This window comes from Aulonocara stuartgranti (assembly GCF_965226115.1).
Source record: "Aulonocara stuartgranti genome assembly, chromosome: 17".
Taxonomy (NCBI): Eukaryota; Metazoa; Chordata; class Actinopteri; order Cichliformes; family Cichlidae; genus Aulonocara; species Aulonocara stuartgranti.
This window is the reverse complement of record NC_138953.1, coordinates 30,940,951-30,957,843: the sequence shown is the minus strand read 5'-3', so window position 1 is coordinate 30,957,843 and position 16,893 is coordinate 30,940,951. Positions and strand designations below refer to the sequence as shown.

The window sequence follows — 16,893 nt, the reverse complement described above, 5'->3', positions numbered from 1 at the left end:
CTCAATAAAAGTCATTGTTCTCATACTATATATGTCCTTGACTCATTTTTATGTTTACATTTTGCACAGTAGGCGTGCCTTCACTGTACAAATGTTTATGCATATGTGTGTGTTCCTGTTCTAAGTTTTTACAGGCTTGTAGATAAATCGTCATATCTGTGGCTGCAGCTGCCAGTAAAAAAGACCTCCAGTGAGGGGAATCCAGAGCGTTTGCTCTCATTGTAAATCCTTTTTACCAGCCATAAACTGCATACTTTGTTTCCGAAGGTGTAAACAGGTTCACATGACCTTTGACCTTAGTCTGTGCACCACAAATCTCCAAGCTTAACTCTGCACATCTGCACTGCTGCGATCCCACAGTTTACTTTAGTTAGAAACATCTGTCTGAATTAATGAGTTCAGGTTTATTTGTTTACATATAGAGTAGTACACACATTATAGTCTGCATTCAATTGCAACCTTTCCTTCATCGTTCTCATCTTTCATGTCTCTTTAAGCTACAAACTAGCTGCTATTCTAATTTAAACTAGCTAAAAATAATGAGAGTAATCCATCAAATATCATTGCCAGAAAGGCTGAGAAATGTTATTGGCAGTAGAAGGTATTATAAAATCCTCTATGTGTTTGCTAAAAGGTCCAGGAGGCCTGATTCCAAACTGTCCAGAGAAATTTGTAAAGTTGTAATAAAAAAGACTAAATCTAATGATAGAGCCAACATTATGCTGCTGCACCTGGCTGTTTAGCACTCACTGAATAACCATTAGTGTGCTAAGATATGCGTGTATGTTAAAGAGCATGCATGTGTGCCTCATGTGCGTTTAGGGGTTCAAATATTAAACAGAAGGCAGATGTAGTAAGCATGCATTATCTATGTTTTTCCTTTAACTTTGCACCATGATTGGGAGATAAAGTTGTATGAATATGTTTGGGAATGATTTTTTTGTGCTATACGCCCATGTGTGTGTAACAGGTCATAAACAGGCAGGAATGTTCCTATTGGAGGATTTCCAGGAAGCTTTCTGAGGTTTCTGACCTTCATGCTGCATTTACTGTACATATGTGAGAGTACGCGCATGTGGAAATAGACTTTTATTTTTTGGCGTTTCCTAATGACTCAACACTCGGTCCCCTGTCTTTTCACTTTTTCTAATGCTAAACATTTGCTTTGCTTGCTTTTTAGCATGTAGGTCATTTGCATTTGTAACTATCACACATTCACATCAAACCGTACCAACTTCATCCTCCTCCTCCTCTTCTCCTCTCTCATTGAAATTTTCTTGCTTGCAAAATCCATTTCCTCCCACTTACATGCCAATATTTTGCATGTCGCATTATAATTACATGCATGCAAAGCAATTATTTATTTGCACTGAGCCAATGTTGGAGAACAAATATACCGCTTCTCTTTCCTTTCGGGGTTCCTTTCCAAATGCAACATAACTTTTTCCTTTGGATAAAATGCTTTCATCAGACCATAGACCATTTCTATATTCTCTTCCTCTCCCTAGCTCTTGAATCTCCCTCTTTTGTCATTTCCATATCTAGTGCTTTCCTTTCTTTCCAAACTCCTTGAAGGAGCCAAAACAAGCTTTTATGCTATAATGATTATCATGTGAATATAAATCATACTTAATATGAAATTCATCCTCACAAGTACGCTGCACCTGTATGTTATAGTCCCTCTAAATGGTTTTAGATGTAATTTATAAAGATCAAATGTCTTTGGGGTTGTGTCAGGAGCATAAAAATCTGCCAAATCAACCATGTGGAGCTACCTGCTGTGGTGACCCCTTTGTGAATAAGAGAACAGCTGAAAACCTCTTTATCAGACAAGACAAAGTAACAAAATAAGTTATGCCTGGAACTAATAGTTACTGTCAATCTTGACTGAATAATCTGCAGTTCATTAAAACTAAACAAAACAAAACAAAACAGACACAGTACAGTAGATCTTTTATCTGGTAGGTTAGTTAAAGGTAAAGGCACCATAAACGGGAATACAGTTGATAGAATCAAATGGCTTCCACCGTCATCAGATCTCAATCTAACAGAAGACCTTTAGGATATGGTGGATTGGGAGATTACCATCATGTATGTGCTGCTGACAAATGTGCAGCAACTGTGTGATGCTGTCACGTTAGTATAAAACAAAATCTCTGGGGAATGTTGTCAGCAGTTTATTGAATCTATGCCATGAAAAATCAAGGACGGCAAAAGGCAGTTCAAACAAGGTGTATCTAATGAAGTGGCCAGTGTATATATATCTAACAAAAATGTGTCAGTTCATTTCTTTCTTTATATTTCTCCTCTCTCTGTATTGAATAACAAACTGGGGGTAATATGAATGTACTGTTTAAAAAACTGTAGTTTGCATTTCACACGTTTAAGTAAAAAGCAGAACACTTCACTCGTTGCTCGGTGAACTTTCTGCCTCGGCTCAGCGGAGGCTCAGTGCCATTCCAAGTTGTTTTAATATGTAAAATACTTCCTTTTCCCTCCCTCTGAAATCATTTTCAACAACTGCTGCAAACCGCTGAAGGAGGAGGAGGCGGAATCACAGGAGAGCTCACTACCCACAGCGCTGTAAACACGACATACAAATGTGCAGTGAAACCACGTCCGCACACACACAAAATACGCACATACGCAGTTATACACGGGGTCGTGTTCCAAACACAACCTGCTTTGTATTAGATCAAATCTCCGGCTCGGACCACACACAAATATTTGAAGCACCCACAAGCAGTTGTGTACATACAGAGCTGTGAGCGCAGCATCGCGTAACACAACAACAAGCACCCATTTTACAACATTCCCACATAAATGCACGTAAACAAACACGATGACACACAAGGTAAATAGATATTATGTGTTAACATTCATACACACACACTGATATACTTGTTGACAGGATTTTGAACTTCCCTAATTCTTCTAACCCCCACCCAAAATATCCCCAAGCACTGACCATACACACGCACACACATCTAATCATATAAACACAAATGTACAACGCAGTCAAGCCTTCATTAAACCTTAGAGTTGTACAAAAATCATATACTGAATATTGGTGATAATTAGCAGGAAAAAGGAAAACACACATGCACACAGACAATCTCACAAACTTCAGTAAACCTCAAACCCTTAAAAAAAAGAAAAACTTTTCAACCTCCCTCATTAGCATGTTGCTGATATTCAGGGACCCACATTAAGGTAGTATTAATATTACATTTGGAGTCCTGTATAAATATTTGATCAGAAATGCTCGCGGGCCTCATGTATGTTTACTGCACATAGTTCGCCCAACATTAACATCAAGGATTTCCTTTTAAGTATTTGGAATTCAGTATTTCCTTTGAAAATACAGGAAACATTGGTCTGCTTCACTGAGCCCATAAAAACTATAAAATACAGAAAAGAAGAAAAAAAAACAGCAAAAACATAATAGTTGAGTCTTTCCTGCTGTCGATGTGGTAGAAAAACATTTTGGAGGAATAAAGAAGGAGGTAGTTATTTTATGACTTGAGAAACAACTCTAGAAAATCCCTCAGGTAAGTAAATTTGTGAAGTAAATAAGGAGTAAAGGCAGCTAAGACCCGTGTGCATGTGTCTACAAACCTTCACAGTGTGAGTTACTGGAAACTAACTGTAAAAACACTGTGATACAAACAGAAAGAAATCGCATCTGTCCTTATGAAGATAAATCATATTTAAAGGGTATATCTAAACCAAAATGTTTTGGTAATAGTAACAGTGTAAGCATGTGACAGAGAGCCAGAGTTGATCTTGGCAGTGTCTTTGTTTAACATGGTGAACCGTGAGGTCCCGGAATTAAATACTGACGCTCTGTTTCTAAGTCTCATATTCATCTTTTGATGAACTTAACTGATCCAAACTGAGATTTTATTATAGATGAGTCGACTCGCATTTAGCTCTGTATCTTAACGGTGCTTTTAACTCGGTGCATAAAACATAACCATACAGGGAAGGGAAATAGAGTTGCATTCCTTTTCTAAAACAACCTTACAAAGCACAGTATGAGGAAAAACATACATTACACTGAGTATCGGTAGCACTTTATGATAATGTCACACTAGTGACAAATTCATCATTTATGTCACATTAAGCCTCCTTAGTATGCCATTTATAAATAGAGATATTTTACTATGACTACGATTATAATTACTATTAGTTGTGATGTAGTAGCAGTGTTAGCTGTACATGGTGTAATGGATGGGTGGATAAACATCAGTATTTATAAATGGCATACTAAGGAGGAGTAATGATATATAAATGATGAATAAAATAGTTGACAATGTTTTACATTACTATTGCTTAAAAGTATGACATTGTTATAAAGTGCTACCTGAGTATCTACTGTTAACTGTACTATAGGCTTGTGAGTCTTAAACAAACAAGCTCTTAAACAAAATTTAAATGACAATAAACAATTAATTGAACAATGTAATTATTCATAAATATTGATTGATTACAAGCGGAACATCAATGAAAGCGGCCATTTTTAGCTAAATTTGTTCTGTTGTTAAATGTTGTGTTGATAAGCTAAGTGATTGAAAAAGCTCATTGATCCAGCTGAAAAACACAGCCGAAAGCCTTTGTGTTGATTAGAGAAGGATTTGGTTTGGGTTGAGTGATGGTGCCTCCATTTAGAAAAAGCCAAAATGCAAGATTTCATACTATACTATACATACTTGTGAATGACGTAGGACAATCTTTATCTTATGAGTACCTTATAATGACAGGTACTATCCTCACATCCACCAGAGGAGCTACACTATAGGACAAAGATATCGGGCCACAGCAGTCTGCCTTTACAAACATTTCTGACGGAATGAGTGGATGGGAAATTCTGACTGGAAAATGTCTTTCCTCCTAGATATTCCAACTGTTTGAACCGTAAGCGGTATTATTGAAAAGTGGAAGCATTTAGTAACTCAGCCACAAAGTGGCAGACCACGTAAAGTCACAGAGCACGGTTGGTGAGGCGCACCATGTCTAAAAGTTGCCAGTGGTCTGCTGACACAATAAACCACCTCGGGGATTAACATCTGCACGAAAACTGCACCCTGGGAACTTCATGGCATGGACTTCCATAACTGAGCAGCTCCTGGTAAGGTGTAATGTGATCAAGTACCTGTATTTTTTTAAACTAGACACTAGGATGTATTTACAGTTGCATACTGAGTTCTCCTACTTCTCTACTAGGATTTCACAGTTTGCTCTGTTCTGTGGAGAGACATGTAGACACATTGCATTATACAGTTTTTTGTCTTTTTGGCTATTTTAGCTATTCTTTGGTCTCGTTTTTTCTTTACTATTTTAATCAGAATAGCAATTTTAAGATGGGGGATTTTTGAAGAAGAGGGTTTTTTTAAAGATCTGCCTCCTAAACGGCTAAACTTGCAACACAATGTGCTACTGAATGTGCTACTCTCCCCATATATTCTATTAAAATAAATTTTTTTTAGCCACTTAGACCAGTTCGGATTATTTAAGTGGTAGTTAAAAATCAGATCTGTGAATTCTTTTTTTTTTTTAATTCACAGATTTTGTTATAGATTGGGCTTCAATGTGACTGCAGGGTTTTTAATTAGATAACTCTCAGCAGCAATCCCTACAGTATCGCTGTCACCTATTAGCAGGCAAATTCCTACTTGTGTGTGTATGCGTATGTGCAAGTGTGTGAAAGAGAAAACAACAACAGCAACAAAAGAAGAAAATGTGCATGGTCTGTGATAGTGTGCGTGTGTGTGTTTGCGCGTTGTCAGCCATTAGCTGACAAATCCCTGCACCACCTCAATGCTCAGGACCTCAAACAGATACACACACAAACACACAGACCAAAGAAATTCCTTTTTAAGCTCCACAAACCTTGATGTCAGACATTTGGCAGTGGATGAGGAGTTCCTTAGCTCCACATGAAAACAACCCGTGAAAAAAAAATAAAAAAGGCAATATGTGGAAAAAAACAAAACAAAAAAGCACAAAAAAGGACAGAAGACGAAAAGATGTCTTCTGTCGTCTACCAGACACCAAGGCAGTACTGTCTTTTCTTTTGTTTTTTTTCTCCCCCTGAAGAGTTGGATCACAAAAAAACAAAATAACAGCAATGAAAAAGCTGACAAGTCGGCAGGGGGAACAGTGGCTCTAGAAGTTGAAAAAGAAAGAAAGCAAAGAAAGTGCTGGTACTGGGGAGACCTTAACAGCAGAGCTGAGCACACAAAACAGACCACCAGATTTATGCAGGAAACAGAAGGAAGAAGTGGTTATTATGTGGTTGATCACAATGCGTATGTCGGACAAATCTCAATATGACTTTGATATGTCGGTTTACAAAAAAAAAGGCGAATTCAGGATTTTGGTTTCTGCATGCTGGAATCTCATTACATTATGACGTCTTGAGTGGGGACAGGAATATTTAAAAGTTAAACAAGTTTGGAAAGTTTGGACAATGAAACTCTAAATTGGATAGTTAAATGTTTTGGAAAATCAAAAAGATGCGTGTTAGACCGGGTCATTTTCCATGTATTTGTTTAAGCCAGTCACCTGCCAAACCCCAGTATTGCTTGTAGGACTGGATGCATATGCCAGTCAAATCCCTCAGCAGTTGATTTTAATTGGCCAATTTTTGCATTACTTTTTTTTTATTGTTTTGCTTTTTCAAAGGACTGTCTCTTTGATGACTCTCCTCCGTAAAGTTCAGTCGGTTATAGTGCCACAAGGTGGTGCCTTCCTTCTTTTTGTTGTGTTGAACGAGAATTGAGAGTTGTACACAGAGACTGAGGAAGGAAGGTAGAGCAGGTTCTCTGTCATTTAAAGGTCGTTCAGTCTCTGCTCCTCCAGTTCACCTGACGTTTCCCTAAACTGCTCACAATGCATCCTATTGAAGTGCTTTCTTAACAGTTAAAAATGTACTAAAAGTGAATAGATTAAAACACCGAATTCAAGCATGTGAGTGCGAATAGGTGAAGTAACAGCAGGAAAGCACAATATAAATAGTGGTCCAATTACCATTCTTATCATGTATGGGTAGCAAATAGTTCGATATAACGATATATATCGGATGACGACATAAAAACGCCTATCGTTTCATTTTACGCTATCGTTTGTTTCGTGGTGTCGCAAAATAAACTGTTTATGGCAATATTTTTTCATCGTTTTGATGGTCACTGTAGTGGCTATATTCATTTCTTAAAGTTCTCTCTTTCTCTTATATTTAATATAACCACACTACTGACGGACAAGCGCCTGTTTTTATGCGTTGTCGTTTGCAACAACGACGGTAACAGCATCGCGTGTCCGCTTGTTTATGTTCCACATAAACCTTTCAAAATAAAGCTCAAGATCCTGTTGAGACTTTTGAAAATAAACTGAATCACGTGAAAGAGCAGATTATTTACGGATGAGAAGTAAAAAAGAGCTAAAAAAAACAACAACCTTGGACTCAAACGTTAGAACAGGCTTTTCCCCTCAGCACGCCGTGTAATAAATACTCAAAGAGAAAACGGCGGCCGTTACAACTTATGTCTAAAAATGTATCGTTTCATGCATCGGTTAAAACACTCGACTCCAGGTACATGACGCGCAGCTGGAAACACTTCCCGCAAGACGAGCTGCCCGAGATTCACAGAATTTACAGAAAATGGTACATTGTTGTGATTTATATCGTTATCGGACGATAGAATTCTTATATTGGGATATGAGATTTTGGTCATATCGCACAGTCCTAGTAGCAAATGTAGCATTTAGGAGAGCTACTATTGTATGGTCTATGCTTGATTCTGGAGAAAAAAGCACCAATGTGGAAATCTCTATTTCTCTGACCCAGTTAATGCCAGTGCTGGATAAACAATCCCCATGAATAGTCACGTAAAAAAGAAAGTTTTCAAAGGCCTCTGTTCTCCTGTAAATAGCTAAGTACATCCTTAGTGTGTGCATAGGAATTAAGAGGGTAAGCATTTCATGACACTGTCCAGTCATTGTCCAGTCCAGACATAAACTCCTCTGTATGCCAAAGTGTTTTGAGGCTAATTTGAGGACATCTATCTAAAGCTTTGCTGAAACTCGATCATGCAAAAGCACAATGATCCCAAGCACGCCAGCAGAATGGATTAAAAAAAAGAGTCAAGGTGTTTCACTTGCTTACTTCCATTTACTTTTTACGGTTTAAAATCTTTAGTTTCAGTTAAACATTTATACGTTTCAGTGTTTAAGTTCTTTATCATTATATGTGTGATACTTATTAGAGGCAAGTTTTAAGACTTTCAGTAGTGGTGTCAAGAACATGTGAAAAGTGGAGTAATTTCTTTAGAAGAGCCACACAGACAGAAATCCAACAGAGATAAAAAGACCTCTGAGCAAAAGTTCACAGCTGTCCAAGTTAATTATGGAGATACATTTTGCTCGTTTGCTGTGGTAGCCTCAAATCTGAAGTTATTAAATGAAGCTCTGGTATCAAAGTTTAACTGCTAGTGTGGTGAAGACTCTGGCAGGGTGTTATAATGGAAAGTGAAAGGAAGAAACAATGTTTCCTCTTCAAAGCGGCACCAATGTGACAGCAAGAGTGAAGTGAAAGTCAAGGTGCCTCCTTCAAAGACAGACAGATATGATGAGAATTATTAAAATCAGAGTTTATGACAGAGTGAAGTAAGTGTCTTGATGCAAGGACACGCAGTATGACAATAAAGGAGAGAGATGAGAGAAATACAGGGAGAATGACGAAGGAAGAAAAATAGGCATGCTGTACTAACCTTGAGGCAAGACTGAGTAGAGCGGGAGACAAAGTTCCATTGGAAAGTTAAAAGAAAGGGAAAGAGAGAGAAGGAGAGGGAAAGGTGAGAGGGGAAACAGGAGTTGAGAGCTAGGTTAGCCAGCTTGATCAATCTTCAAAGCACAGGAAAGACGTAAGAGACAAAAGAACAGACCGAGAGACATAATTACCCAAAGAGAGACAGCAGGCGGACACTAAGACAAGAAGACAGGCATGACCAAGCAAACAGTTAGGCAGGCAGACAGTCTCATAAAAACAGGTTAGACTCAGGCTTTTCTCCTTTCAGTACAACACTGAGGGCTATGAGAGGCCCGCTCAACTCAAATGACCCCTACAAACATTTAAGGGCACAATGACAAACCATGGAAAGTGAGCAATTAGCCAATCAAAGCAGAAGCTGAGGGCAAGCTCTCTATGAAATATTTCTTCAATGGTTCAGATTTTGTGGATGACTTCTTTTGCTTCCCACTGGGGCCACTTAAACAGTTCACCGGTTGTGGATTTGCAAAATCTCAAGCAAAGGGTAACCAGCATGCAATCATTAAGACATGAAATCTTAAAGAAAATTCATTTCCTAAACTGGCATACCCAAAACGTTTTCCATGCAATAACTCCTCATAACTGAACTTTGACTGAGCATGCCAGAGACAAATTGTCCATTACTGAGGAATATAACAATAAACTTCTCTAATTTCTCACTACTCAGGTCTACACTCTGCTTCTCGCCAAACCTCCTCCCGTTTTCTCATATTTCTCTCTTATCCTTTTCCCATTTCTGTCTTTTCCGTGAGTTCTGTTTTCTGTTTCCCTCTCCCTGCGACGCAGCCCGTTCTTTCCCTTCTCTGTACGTCTCCTCTCGTTATTCTGTTCTTTCTCGCTGTTTTTCTTCTTCCACCACGTTTCTTTCCCTTTCCTTTTTCTGTCCTCTCTACGTTTTCCACTCTTCCATCCAAATCCTTTATTTTGGCCATCAGGGCAGATTTTCAGCCCCATTTCCCCTCAGTGTGAAGTCACTCAGTCTGCTCCAATTACTGTCCTTGTTACTGAAATAAATAACCTGGTGCCATTGCAGCTGGATTTACACTACAGGGGAAACAGAGAGGCTTGATTCTTACCCTTGTTTAACCCACATCTGATCTTTTCATTAGTAATGCTCCCGCTGCTCACTTGTAGCCCAAGGTTAGCCCCGGTGCCAAGCTAAGAGTTGGCCTGTGGCAAATGTATTCTCCTCTGACATACCTGTTAGTATCCAGACAAAGTCGTATAATTCACAGCAGGCTTAGGCAGCTTGAGGATAAAATCAGCATTTGTACATATAAGGTTTCACAAAAGCCTTGTTACAGAATATAAGGTTGCTATCTCAAGCAGGGACTGCAAGCTAATTTTAACCATCTATCTGTTTAGACCAGCAGCTATGCTAAAACAGCTCACTGGTATCTTGACCTATATGGTCAATACTATCCTTCAACTTCAATGATTTATGTCCTATCAGATATAAGCAGCCATAACCAGAAACATCATAATAATCCTTAACATGGCAGTTATCAGACTTCTCCAGTCAAATTTTGAAAAGTAGACTATAAAGACAAAAATGTTATTCTTTCAGCCATGCAGTCTCCTTTTTACAAACATTTGTAAAAGAACTGGTTATTCTAAAGTGCTGGCTGAATTAGAGCGTGGTACAATAATAGGATGGCACCGCTGCAACAAGTCAGTTGGTGCATTCACCATCTGACTTGATGACGTCAGAGCAGGGTAGCATAAGCAGCTCTGTCCCAAGACGGAAAAAAATCAACTTTAGAATTGACAAGTGGAACTATTTTATATGAAATCGAAGGATTAACGTTTTAAGAGGCAAATCCGCTACCACTATCACTGCAATCCACATGATATTTAATCGAAACAAAAGTAATAAAAAGGATATCCTGACATACCTTTTTGAGCTATGTCTAGTAATTTGCGGAAACCTGTATATACAACACTGCCACAGTAAAGGAGCAGTGCACTCCAACCTACAGAAAATGTACCTCTAAGCCTGTTGCACCATCTTATCAAAGAGATTGTATGGCGTAATCACTGAAATTAGCCATGGATAGTTTCCCTCATCACACCCCTAACAGCTAAATGAATCTGCTACATGATAAGATGTACAAAGAACTGCATATCCTCTGATATGACTGCTGTACAACACTTCACTTCACAGCAATTACTTTAAGAGCAAGTTAAATTTACTCATACTTAATCTAAAATTTTGTATTAAAGGACACTTTTCTAAGTCTAAATGTAACACTTTTCCACTTACCAAAGAGCAGCTTTCAAACTCCAGATATTAAATTTCACTTTTAAGATGCTTTTATTTTATTGTACCCTACTGGGATAATGAAACATCTTTCCATATAAAACCAATCTGCAATTTTAATTGCTTATAAAGTTACTGTATAATGTTGTCTGTAAACTTAGTACTGCTGTAAATCTGCATCTGTGGCTACTGGCAGACTAAACATCACACAGACACACTTAAAACACACATGTTTGAAGTTATTCGGTGATGAATTATTAATAGTCCTGTGTTTCTACTGGCCAAAGAGAGATGCAGTGAATCTCCCTGAAATCATTAACAACCATAAATCTCGCAGTCACGTTGCTAAATGCACAGACAGAGAAAAGGAGGCGAATCTAGAGTTAGGATGGGTGGAGATTCTGTCCAAGAAAGAAACTGAAGTAAAAGATTCAAGAGACAGCAAGCGAGTAGGCGCTGACAGATGGCATAAGAAAGTTCAGAAATCAAAGGCATAAAAAGCCATACAGAGAGAGGAAGACAGGCGGGCTATAGACACCATCTGGCCCATTTAACCAATGAAGATGAACTCTAATTTCACAAGAGCAATGCATTCTCCATTATTCAACAGCACCAACTAAAAATGCACCAAACACACCCTTAAAAAACTCAAACCACTAATATCGAACTGCTGTCCGTAATATAATTTCTTTACGTACTGGGGCTAAACAGACACAGAGGCACAACATCAAACAGGTATTCAGGTAAACACAGAGTTAGGGAGGCATGCAGGCAGACAGAAGCTACAGGCAGAGAAATAAGCAGATATAAGCAGAAAGGAAAGGCAGAATAAGAATAGCTAATGAGGTAGACATGGTGGACACAGGCAAGAAAGGTTGAGAGAAAGGTTAATCCAAAATTGCACAGCAAGGTGGAAAAGTGGATAGAAACATCTGAAAAAGAGTCTGAAAAAGAAAACGATTGTGGTAAACTCTGCAAGTCAAGCATCCTCTGCTGAAAGTGAAGCAAAAGTGAAGCGAGAAAACAGAGCCACTAAATGAAAGAGTTGCATCATTGACAGGAACAGAGGCTCAAAGAGTTTCGGTGCTGTACAGCAACTTCGGTGCCAAACTGTGCCCTCATTTTACAAACTTTGGGGAGCTGTTTGGCTTGTCATACTGCAGTAACAGGCGACTAAGACTTTGTGCTCATGCCTAGATATGTAAGAGTACAACTAGCTCCAATTTCTGGACGTGGGAGAGAGAACAGTACAAGTACACCATAACAGAGAAACTCAGCAAGTAGTGATCCAATGCCGCAACTCTTTGATGGTGATTATTAGTGAACATACTCAGCTCTGTCCCATGTGGAAAGGCTGGCAAATACAAGAAAACCTGACGAGAGAAGATCTTTTTCAGTGTTATACACAACCTATGATGAATGAAGTATATGTGTAAGATGCTGTCGGTCATTATTTTTTATCTAATAATCCAGATTTATGAATTTGTTTTGCATGTTTTTCATCTAAAATCCAAACTTCTTACCCTGTGGCTAATGCTTCATAGCCTTTTCCACATGGGTGGGGGTTATTATCACAGTGCTCTTCTGACAAGCAAAGTGAGTTTCTTTCGTGCAGTGGTCAGACAAATAACTGACTGACAGAGCTGTCAGCCACTCACGTGCCCAGGTAGTCCCATACTAGCCCCCCCATTGGCTGCTGAGAGGCAGCCGGGGCAGGGGCCTGTTTTCGCGACTGCTGAGAACGCCACAGATGAGAGGCAGCAGGATTTCTGGGATGTTACGGGATGTTATGAGCGCAAACACACACAAAAAAAACCATAAATGCACTCACACCAATGCGAACCAATGTGAATATACACATATTTGTGTATAAACATGGGAATAAGAAGGGGAATGGATGGAGAGATGAATTAGGGTGCAAGAAATAAAGGAGAAAATGGTAGGAGGAAATGGGAAGAAAAAGAGGGAGAGGAATGAGCCTGCAACAACTAATGAGTTCGTCTTACAGGAAAGATCACCAATGACTCTAATCGGCTTCAGATTCAGTCAGAAAATAAAAATAATGGGTGGTAAAGTGGAATCTGAGACACAGTCTTTCACACAACCTAGAGACAGGTCAGTGACACCCTGAATGAATGAATGAGGCTTTAGCAACTGATTTCACAGTCACAGCCAGCAAACTCCAGTAGCCCCTTACAGCCAGTGGAGGAATACAAATTTTTCCATCGGGACCGATCTCTAGGCCTGTGTGACTGAGCCTTAGATAAACAATCATTTCACCAATAAACACAATTTATCCATTGATTTAGGTTAAAGGAAAGAGATACACAAGTATTAAAAGAAAACTGCTCAGTGTCGATAATTGTTTAATCTACCATATTTATCATCCTTTCTTACCTCTCTAGTTCATGAATCTTTTTCTCCTTGTCATTCTTTTCATTCTCCATCTCCCTGAGGATCTCGAGAAGTCGTTCCACCTCAGATTGGGCCTTCCCAGCCTCCTCTTTGCACCGGGTCACTTCCTGCTCAAGGCTGGAGATCCGCTCAGAGAGTTCAGCGTTGGCCTGAGACTCTGCCGCTGCACTCTGAGCCTGGAACAGGATTTAATTATTAAAAATAAACCAAGTGTTAGCTTTCAAAATGAGGTGACCATCACGCGATTGAAACGATAAGCTCAAACCAAAAAAGGACGTGCCAGTAACAACATGTGTGGAGGGTGAGCTGGATGGATTTCAAAAAGATGCATGCTTTTAGAAAATTTTTAGTGGAAGTGTTCCTCTTAAATAAAATGACATTTAGCTCTAAACATCAGGCTTTAGCGGTAAGATACAAGATTTGTATATGTCAGGTTTTAGATACTGCATTTACAGTAGCATATAAAGCAAACTGTTGAAATAGACACCCCAGTATTGTAGAAATTATGTACAAAGCATGTTACACATTTTTTTAAAGGGCTCTAATTGTTTCCAAATATTCCTAGTGTTTTTTTCCATGTTTTCCACTCCAAAAAACTCAAAAAAAAAATTTCTGTTTATTACTAGCGAGAAATGTGAAGACCTGTGCTGAATGTATGTGCACATCCTTCACCTTAATTTAGCAGATAAAGTCTGAACAACAGTATTTCTTCAGTTCTGAGCAGTCTCATACTCAGCGAAACACAATACTGTTTTCTTCTGAACATTTCCAACAGGCGTCTGGGATGCCAGGGGACAAACAACACAGGTTTTGTGGCATAATATAAATTTTCATTAACCATTTGTATTGCAATGGCTTCATTCTAGTTTTAGCTGATTGTTTGGGGGACTTTAATTTCTCAGTCAGCTTACTGTATTTTTTCTTTTTTTTGGTCCACATGTCTCTAACAAATCTATGATCGCCTCTTATAAACTTTTATAGATTTTAGATTTTAAATTGTAAGATTTTCAAGACTAGACAGGTGTGGTTCCGATGCTAAAAGCTTATATTTGTATCAAATTAATATTTAAAGTAATGACTTTTAAGAATGCCACATGTTTGACACAATTCACCAAATCTAAGAAAGATGTCATCTAATAAACAGACGTTTATTAGATGACATCTTTCTTAGATTTGGTGAATTGTGTCTTCATTTTTACCCCCATGTCAGACGATACTTTTAAACCACCCTCTGCCCTAACTGCTCTGAAATATCTGTTTCCCCATAGTAAGGAGAAAGAGATGATGAGGAGAATATAATATAAATGAAAGTATTAGGCATATGTGTTTCACACACTCGCAAATTGGCACACATATAACATTAACAAAAAAAGACAAAACCACAAGCTAAGTTTCTGGTAAATATTAGTATGAACGATGAGAAAAGGTGAATAAATTTAAAAAGCATCTAAGTTTTAGTGGCTCTCTTCTTTCTTCTGCTCTGTTCATCTAAACTTAAGACACAGAAAATGTGAGAAGAAGAAAGAAAAAAAACAAAGACAAATACAACAAGTTATAACCAGCTTAGAGGTTAGAACAGCTGTGTATATTTCCCAGAAGTAAATGTTGCTCTTGGGATGGACTTAGTATGTGTGTGTGTATGTGCGAATGCCTTGCTCCTACAATACATAAACCCTATTAGTTTTGGAAGTGTACAACAGTTTTCATAAGTCTTTATGTGGAGAGGAAATGTTTGAGAAGATCTGGGTGGAGCAGAGACAGAGAAAGACAAATAAAGGAAGAAAGAAACATCACGCACACAATGTCACATTCACAATTTTTCCATCCGCGTTACAGTAAAAGGAAGAGACTGAAATCAAGTCTGATGAGTAAAACACCACACATTCCCCCTTTTCTCTCACACACATATAACAACACACATGCATCCAGAAACACACACAGCTCTGGATACACATTCGGCATGTGATGGTGTGCTGTCTTCACCAGTCTGTGAAAGTGTCAGCAAGCTGTCACACACACAACATTTTCTGGGCTGCTGTGTGGGAGAGAATACGTATGTGATATGCACACACACACGTGCACGTACACACTCTCTGCCTTCCTAGGAAGGCGCAAAAAGAAATGAGAGGTTAGGTTTAGTTTTCTGCTGTTTTCCATGCTTTAACTGTAGCTACTCTAAACAGCTTTTCACCTCTGAGTTTCATGCAGTAGATAATCTTGTAGTCGTCAGGAATGAGCCAAGAAAATTCCACCTGCTTTTGTCTAAATGCGGCCTACAACAGGTGACATAAAATCCCTCGTTCTCTCTTTGAAGGCATCAGCGTTTTTGCTTTCATAGCTCTATGAATAATTTGCCATTTACTTTATATTTACAGCCTTTTCAGCTAACCTTCTTTAGTTGGTTCTCCAGCTTGATGCACTCCTCTTTCTTCTGCTCCAGGTTTATTTCCAAACTTTTCAGCCTGTTGTCCTTCTTGAGAGTCGAGGAGGCCAAAGAGGAAGCCTTCTCCTTGAGATCCAACACTGATGTCTGGGTGGAGGAAAAAACATTGGAGACAGCTCCTTAATAGTTATTACTTATTTAGCTTATTCTCCACACCCATTAGAAAACAACAATGGATTAATTAAATTTTTTTATTTTTTCCAACCTATAACAATAATGTTATATTTAGCAAAAATAATTATTATGAGGTAGGGAAAAAACATTTGTGTGCTTCTGATTATATTACAGAAAGAAATTCTTATTCATAATATGTGATATTAGACAAACAGATTTAAAGTGATAATAATCTGCAAGCCCTTCTTAAACCCTTCGGTCATGCACTCTGTTTGTCATTGCATTTCCTGTGACCTGTCTCTTTTCGCACTCTCAGGCTCAATCCGTCTGTCTGTGAAGTCTCTCTTTTTCTTTCTTTTCTTGGGATTTCCTCTTTTGGTAGGCGCAGTGAAACAGAAACCAATGAGACCAGAAGGAGAGACTGTCAGACATGTAATTTTACCCATGACTGACAATAACAACTCTAGACTCCGGATCATCATGTTTGACTGGGCTTTGGTCAAAGAAACCTTACTCTGATTATATTTAGGTACGCATATATACTCCTGTTGTCAGACAAACCCCACATCTGCCTTCAGCAGCAGAGAGAGGAATGCTTGTTTTCTCTGAGAGTTTCCCATGTATTTCTGAAATTATATTATAGGACTGTGACAGGTTTTATGACCCCACAATCACTAAAATTAGTTTAAGGAATACAGTACAGTCAGACAGGGTACAGAGAACTTTTTACAGTAACAAGTAGAAAACTGCCCTTTTAAAGGAACAGCCCGAGTTTGGTAACTTTACCTAATCAATTTCTTGTTGAAAAAGATCAATAGGAGTCTTCATATC

The 16,893-nt window shown here is 38.6% G+C and overlaps 1 protein-coding gene across 11 annotated transcripts in view; it reads right to left on the bottom strand.

The window, feature by feature from the left end:
• The window catches only part of LOC309692481 (ELKS/Rab6-interacting/CAST family member 1-like), a 152,280-nt gene that overhangs the window by 79,198 nt on the left and 56,189 nt on the right, over positions 1–16,893 (bottom strand). For all 11 annotated transcript variants that reach the window (XM_082511042.1, XM_082511032.1, XM_082511036.1 and 8 more), the window contains 2 exons: positions 15,895–16,035; positions 13,488–13,681 (listed from right to left, as the gene is read on the bottom strand). In XM_082511042.1, the coding sequence (XP_082367168.1) occupies positions 13,488–13,681; positions 15,895–16,035 (335 nt within the window). The remainder of the gene's footprint in view (positions 1–13,487; positions 13,682–15,894; positions 16,036–16,893) is intronic.